General features: G+C 39.8%; 1 protein-coding gene across 1 annotated transcript; it reads left to right on the top strand.

Moving 5' to 3' along the window:
• The first annotated feature begins 7151 nt into the window (after positions 1-7151).
• On the top strand, positions 7152-7754 carry LOC122904026 (glyceraldehyde-3-phosphate dehydrogenase-like). The gene has a single exon (XM_044244522.1). The coding sequence runs from the start codon at positions 7168-7170 to the stop codon at positions 7519-7521; it is 354 nt and encodes a 117-aa protein (XP_044100457.1). The 5' UTR covers positions 7152-7167; the 3' UTR covers positions 7522-7754.
• The last annotated feature ends 214 nt before the right edge of the window (positions 7755-7968 follow it).

Raw genomic sequence — 7968 nt, forward strand, 5'->3', positions numbered from 1 at the left:
ATGCAAGTCACATAGCGAGGTTTATTTCCAGCTAGCTGGGGTCCAAGTATCTGCCCGGCGCAGCGGGTTTCAACAAGGACCCCAAGTTCTCAGAGCTAAGGGTTTATATAGCATTTTCAAGGCACTTTTTCATAGCTACCTATATATCTTGCGCTACACTTTGACAGTTTAATTTTGTTTAACTTTTTGCCCCCCCCCACCCCCGGCGTCACCCTGGTGCCATTCTGGCGGTTAAGTGAGATTTAGGTTTAGAAGAAATTTAACTTTATTTACATTTCCTTCTGCCTCAGCCTCCTTCAGTTTTATGGTGGGGAAGGCGACACCAGGCCTCAAGGAACTGAGTCATTTGTCCCTGGAAACTGAGCTATTGAGAAGACAGCTTCTTTGTTGTAAATCACTAGGACATTTGGAAACCAAGGGAGACTCCTGTCTTGCAGGATTGTGATCTCTGCAAGTTAACCATTTGTTTTTCTTTAACATCTGGTCCCTGTGGCACCACCACCTAACTGCCCTGGTGGTATATGATTAAGTTGTTTTTTCAAGTTTTAGCTAGTTCCTCTTATTTCAAGTCACGCACCCAGTGTCGGCCGGTTAGGGACGCTCAGTAAAATGGCTCCCCGGCCTTCAGGATGGCCATTCTTATGCTAACCCACTCTTACAGTGCAAGGTGCCAGCTTTTGCTCTGCCAAGATGGCTGTACTTATGTCAGGGCTAGACTTGAGGTGGATACAGCCTTGTTTTTCTTGGCCTCCACACCTGGAGCTGGTTTCTGGGTCTTGTTTTTAAGTCCTCTGGGGAAAGGGGAGCAGGGACAGTTTAAGGGTTAAACAACAAAGTTATTGTTTAACCTCAATGGAAGCCTCTGGCTAAAATAAAAATATAAAATAGGTCCTTACAACTGGAAAGTGTTATAATTCCCAGAAAATGTTATCAGGATTTTAAGATTTCTTATGGTTATTCAAGGAAAGGTAAGCTAATAAACGTGTGTTTGCCAAGAACACGGGGTAGATATAAAGCCTAGAAGCACCAGGTTTCGAGTTGTTCACGAGGGTCTAAGGTAGCTAGTTTTTGTATCTTGATTCATTGCAACTATTCCGTTTTATTTTTAACCATTGAAGAGGCTCCTTGACAGCACTGAGAGCACAGCAGGAAGGAGTTGTGGCTGTGAATGCACACTGAGGTGTGGGTATGGGGGGGGCATCCATGTTGCACAGCCTTTTGTATCTTTCTATTTCAGTTACAGAATCAGAAATAAACAAATAAGCCACCACACTTACCTCAAGCACCAAGGAGGACTGCGGCCAAAGAACAATATGTGATTTGTGTGAACAGTAGTTATCATTTTCTTTCTAGTGCAACTATTTTACTGTACCTGCTTGGCTTTCTAATTTCTTGGAAGCTTCCACATAAAACAGACAAAAAAATCTGTGTCTCTTGATAGCCAAGTGGTTGGTTCTCACCCACTTTAGTTTCTGCTGCTTCTGATGAACCTCTATCTCCATGCTTTACAGCTGACTCGTCTCCAGCTCATCCCTCCTTCTTGAGGGGGTGTCACTGTCCAGGCTTACTTTTCCTGGCATTGCAACTTGATCAGCCTTAATGACTTCATGGCAGATACACTTGGCCTTTTTAACCTGAAGGGGCAAACCCAATTCTTAAGTACCTTTGAACTAGAGGGTACTATGCTAAGCGAAATAAGTAAATCAGAGAAAGTCAATTATCATATGATCTTGCTGCTATGAGGAATTTGAGAAACAAAACAGAGGATCATAGGGAAAGGGAGGGACAAGTGAAACAAGATGAAACCAGAGAGGGACATAAGCCATAAAAGACTCTTAATCTCAGGAAACAAACTGAGGGTTGCTGGAGGGGAAGGGGGAAGAGAGATGGGGTAACTGAGGGATAGACACTGGGAGGGTATGTGCTATGGTGAGCGCTGTGATTTGTGTAACACTGATGATTCACAGACCTGTACCCCTGAAACAAGTAATACATTATATGTTAATGAAACAAAACAAAACAAACAAACAAATCAAATACCTGTGAATCCCAACGGCAGTCCAGGGCTAAAAAAAAAAAAAAAAATCCTTTACTGCAATATGGAAAGATGAAGCTCTGAATAGAAATACCTATCCTTAATGTTAAAAAAAAATTCCATATTTGACCCTAAAATAATTCGATTTTAGAAAATGCTCTTCTCTGTCGGGTGGTTTAGTCAGTTAAGCATCTGCCTTCGGTTCAGCTCGTGACCCGCTCCTGCATGGAGCTCCTTGCTCAGCGAGGCGCCTGCTTCTCCCTCTGCCTGCTGCTCCCCCTGCTTGCGTGCTCTCTCTGACAAATCAATAAATAAGATCTTTAAAAAAAAGAGAGAGAGAAGAAAATGCTCTTCTCGTTTTCACACAATTTTAGCCACTTTCTTTTAACACCATGCACATAAAGCTAGAAGTAAAGTATTAAGGTTGAGGACACCACCTGAGAGATGAATTATGGTGAAAATAACTGTTCAAGGAGAAAGAAGGTAGTTTGAAGTCCACACATTTATAATCCTCTATTTCCTGCCAAAGGAGGATTCTGCCAGGAATATCGTATGATATAAACAGGGGAAGGAAGGCTTTCCATGGACCACTGAGCAGTCATTTTCTGGTAACCAGTTCCTGTCCTCTGCTATTCCTGTAATCTTTTTTTGACAAATCAGAACAAGTTTTTTTCACTTTTTCGACATCAGAGAAATTTGATGCCCCCAATATTGACTTTTTGATGTAATTGCAGTTTTATTTGATGGGATTTCAAAGAATCAGGAATAATAGTTCTGTATGTCAATTCAAATGTATGCCCGTTAATAGACGTGGGGATGCATATACACGTACACATGCACAAATACTATTTTGGAATGGAATGAAGTGATTCTGATGGTTTTAGATTTCATCTTTAGAAAGATCATCAATTATTTAAGTTTGGAATGCAGCCCTCCAGGAGACAATCTAATCTATAAGTGGCTGAGATTTTCATTTATACCTGGTAATTTGTCAAATGTTCACTTCACTTAGCATTAGTGTTTATTGATAATTTTTATAATCTCTAGGTTACTCTGTCTGATCCTTTTGATCCCATTTTTCTTTTAATATTTATACCTTTAAATATAATTAGAGATTGTTCATCAATTTAAAAGCTATTTAATAGCCTTTAAATATTCATTTTTAAATGCCCTTGGCTGACTTGAATGTCTGTGTGTGTGTGTGTGTGTGAAATTCTTCCTAAATAGCCACAATACAAGAGTAAAGCATTTAATACTGACTTAAATACACAAGCTATTCAATTCAAACCTATGTAAATCATCTTGGGTTCAATTATGTTTATTCCATCTGTTTTTATCATCTGCTGTTAGGATAATTTATCATTTCTACATGGTATTAAAATGTAAATGAATCAAGAGAGGAAACACATCTGTGGACTGTTAGTTAATAAAAGTACATTGGGCAAGTGAGCTAAGTCATAATAATTAATTAAATTTCACTGCCCATATATGCTTGTAATTGTATATTTAGTGTACATTTGCATAATCACGTAATGGGATCTATATGATTCATGCTTTGCTGAGCGTAAGCTGGATGCACAAATTACTAGTTCAAAATGAGAGTTACTTATAAAGGTATCACAGAGATATTTTACTTTTATCAAGAAATGATATATAGGAAGTAAATTAAAAAAAAATTTAACAAGAGAACAAGTCTACCCCTCTATTTATTTACTTTTCAGTAAGTTTAAATCCTTGAGGGGTACAACATCACATGGATTCTGTGACCAGTGGCTCTAGCTGGAAGGTTTCTTTGGAATTCGGCATGAACCATGCCGGAATTCACCATTTCCATGAGCATGAGTTCTTTTCCCCCAGTTTACTCTAGCTCTGTTCTGTTGCCACCAGGAGTCACTGTGTTGTTCTTTACTTTGTACACATAAGCACATCTCTTGCCTAGATAGAATTCAGTTTCATCTAGAGCATAAACCCCTTCGGTCTTGCAAAGAGTTGTGTGCTCCTCTGGTTCCAGACACCCTGTTTATAACTAGCAAAAATGGCCTTGGACCACAGCCTTCCAGACACAGTTGTCTTTACAGGAGTCCTGTTCCCAGCAGGCCTCCACAGGTTCCACGATGGTGGAAAGAGAAAGGCCAAAAAAAGGGGGGTAAAAAATCTTCGAATGTGAGTTACACATTCTTTTTCTTTTTCTTTTTTTAAAGAGATTTATTTATTTATTTATTGAGAGAGAGAAAGAGAGTGCAAGTGGTGGGGAGGGGCAGAGGGAGAGAGAGAATCTCAAACAGACTCCCTGCCTCGTGTGGCACCCAGTGCAGGGCTCAGTGTCTCAACCCATGAATCATGACCTGAGCCAAAATCAAGAGTCGGATCCTCAACTGACTGAGCCACCCAGGCGCCCTTGTCAGTAATGCATTATTAAAGTTTAGAAAAGTAACTGATTGAAAAGATGTCAGCCCTGGCTTGGACAAATTCTGGCTTTGTTCTTTGAAAGCCTGCTTTTTAAGGTACGATGGTAGTATATTTAGTAGCTTTCTATCAGGGAAGGGTTTACTTTTTTGAAGACCTGGTGTGAGCTGGTCGGATTAGGTATTGTCCTGAGCTAGCTTGTATGTCTAGGGCCCCTCACTCATAATATTTTGTGATTGAATCACATTCCGATCAGTCTAATCCCCAAATTTATTTAATTAAAAAAATTGAAGCCTTGTTTTAGGACCATATCCTGGGGCAACATTGTGCATACTGGCCTTAAACTCATAGATACATACGACTTCTAGCATTTGTTCCAGGTGACTGGGGACAATTTCCGCAGTGATGTGCTGTAGACAGCAGTCCCTAGACAAAATCTATTCTTGGTACTGTCCATCTCCACCTCCTTAAAACCTAGTCCTCTCCAGCTGCCCGCTGATTAGCAGATCAAAATAGCTCACTGCAAGTTTGAGTGACAGAGACTTAACTTCTAAAGTATATTTGCATATTGAAAAGAACCTTGTCATTTTGAATAAATTTTGAAAATGCCAGTCTGTCCAAACCAGTCCCCTACCTGATGTCCTTTCCTGGCTCCTCAGTGCATCAAGTTCAAGTCTAAATTCCTCAAGGCATTTAGCATTGTCTCCTGACTTTTTTATCTAGAGGTCACCTCTGCTTTCTTGTTCTGCCTTCCTTGTAACTCACCAGTGATCCTTCTTCAGCTTAAGAATTGGATTGCCAAGAAACCTCAAGTGAACACAGTTGAGCATTGCATTATTTAAAAAAAAATAATGGACAAGTGGTGTCAGGCACTACACTATCTCAGTCTCATAATTAGATTCCTTCTTCACTAATGCTAAATTAAAGAGCAGTTCAGTTGGGTGGCTATTCCAGATACCAGTCATTTGAAGATGCTAAAATGTGATTAGAATAAATTGGAAATAGAGAACCAGTTAATTCAGGTATCTAAGTGTAATTCCTTTTGTAAGTGGGCAAAAACTGAAAAAAAAAAAAGTCTCTCCTTCTGCCAAAAGAGATGGTACATTCTTGTGAAAATAAAAGTATAACAGAGCACCAGTACTACACACTGGTTCATCTGCTGAGCACTTTATCATGGGTAGAGCAGGTTCAAGTTGCAAGTTGAAGGGATAGGGCTGATTGCCAGCCTAGAGAACAATCAGACAAGCAGTTAGTGAAAATAGAGCAAACTGAAAAAAAAAATTATAAAAGCGAAAAGAATACAAGTTCCTTATGAATTCATTAAGAATGAGTGAATTTGTTTTGTTATATAAATTTTATTCTTTTTGGAAAATGAATGCCCCTGTCAAAAATAATTCTCCTCAAAAGTTTAAGAAAAACCTGCATACAGAACTGAATCTATAGAGAAGATGTTTCCCTGGTAATAAGAGAATAAACCAAATAAGTAAAAGAAAAAACAAAGAAATACTTGAAATAGTATTTTGAGTAGGCCTGATTGGGAAAAGAAAAGTCTATAATTCAAGACAATTTCAAATAAGTTAAAATGCTATATTACATCCGTGTGTTTAATAATTACTTATTTTGAACATAAAGAAGGTATGCAGTTTTGATCAATATAACACATTTCTCCCTGAATCTGTTAAACATTGAATTCTATTTTCTCCTGAGTCTTCTTGTTGGCAGGAACAGCTCTTCTTCTCCTACCTAGCTTTCTTTACTTTTAAACTTTTTATTCCTAATTAATTTCAGACCTACTGAAGATTACAAAAATAGTTCAAAGAGTTCCTTGTGCATGTCATCCAGCCTCTCTGTGAAAAATGCTTCTGACAGTGTACCATTGGTAGACTCATGGAATGACTTATTCAGAATAAAGTTATCCCACACAATTGTGTATGGGACCAAGGAAATAATTCATAGCAGAAGTGAGCCAGAGGACCACAGTATCCTCTTGTCATACATTTACCTTGTCACCTAGAAAAAGTTGTCTTCATAGAACTATGAACTGGCCTATTGAAAACCCAGTGTGTCTCCAGGTGCCTATGATACACCATGTGTTGGTGAGGCTTTCCTATAAGATGCTATACGTGCTTTGAATTGATTGCTAATATCCAGTGCTCTTTCTCCCATAACCAAAGAGGGAGGTATAGGAATGGTTCCTTTCACTATTAAATCTAAGAACTACTCCCTCCCTCACAGTTTTTGTTTCTAGTGACTTTTGCTCTCATTTCCACAACCTGAGTTTTAGATGTCTCAGAGGATTTTGTTACCAAGAGAGTAGGCTTCTACTGGAGCTGTGGGAAGTGGTGTGAAGATGGTTTCCTTGAGTTGAAATGGAGTTGAGACTAACATCTGGCCACTTGGGGCTCCTCATACCACTGAACCAATACAGTACATAGAGAAAGAGGTTGCTAACCTGGGTGAGATGACTTAGTCCATTTGATGAGGAAAAGTTGGATTGCTTTTGCAATGGAGACAAATGGATCTTAGAGGATTCACTGGGGACTTAGGATGTTAACATACAATAGTGGGGTTAATGGGAGATTAGGACAAGCCAATAAAGGCTGGACTGTCAAAGGCAGTCAAAGGCTTACCTTTGTGTGGGTCACTGTACCAGGTAGAGAATCTCTACTGTCAAAGTGGTAGCTAAGGTCAAGAGGAACAAACATGGAATGTGTGTTAGAAGACGGATGTACATCCCTGAGCTGAATGGGAAGCTCACTGGCATGGCCTTCCGTGTCCCCACCCCCAATGTGTCTGTTGTGGATCTGACCTGCCGCCTGGAGAAAGCTGCCAAATACGATGACATCAAGAAGGTGGTGAAGCAGGCATCAGAGGGCCCCCTTAAGGGCATCCTGGGGTATACTGAGGACCAGGTTGTCTCCTGCGACTTCAACAGTGACACCCACTCCTCTACCTTCGATGCTGGGGCTGGCATTGCTCTCAATGACCACTTTGTCAAGCTCATTTCCTGGCATGACAATGAATTTGGCTACAGCAACCGGGTGGTGGAACTTATGGTCCACATGGCCTCCAAGGAATAAGAGCCCCCTGAACCACCAGCCCCAGCCAGAGCAAGAGGAAGAAAGAGGCCCTCAGCTGCTGGGGAATCCCTGCCCCAACTTATCCCCTAAAACACTGAGAATCTCCCAACCTCCACTGTTTCCATCCCAGACCCCCTGAAGAAGGGGAGGGGCTTGGGGAGCCCTACCTTGTCATGTACCATCAATAAAGTATACTGTACCCAGCCAAAAAAAAAAAAAAAAAAAAAAAAATTAATTACTTCTCATGACCACATACAGAAAAGAGATGCATATTATATGTATTTGGTATAAATATATATATATATATTTATATATATCTTTAAAAATATGAATATAAGTTTTGTGTATATTGAGAAAGGAAAAAAGTAGCTTCTGATGTCTGGTAATTGGTTTGATACTCACAGTGAAGCCATGTTGTTCTCTTGTTGGATATAATCTCACAGAAAG

This window comes from Neovison vison, chromosome 4 (genome assembly GCF_020171115.1).
Source record: "Neovison vison isolate M4711 chromosome 4, ASM_NN_V1, whole genome shotgun sequence".
In the NCBI taxonomy this organism is placed as follows: Eukaryota; Metazoa; Chordata; class Mammalia; order Carnivora; family Mustelidae; genus Neogale; species Neogale vison.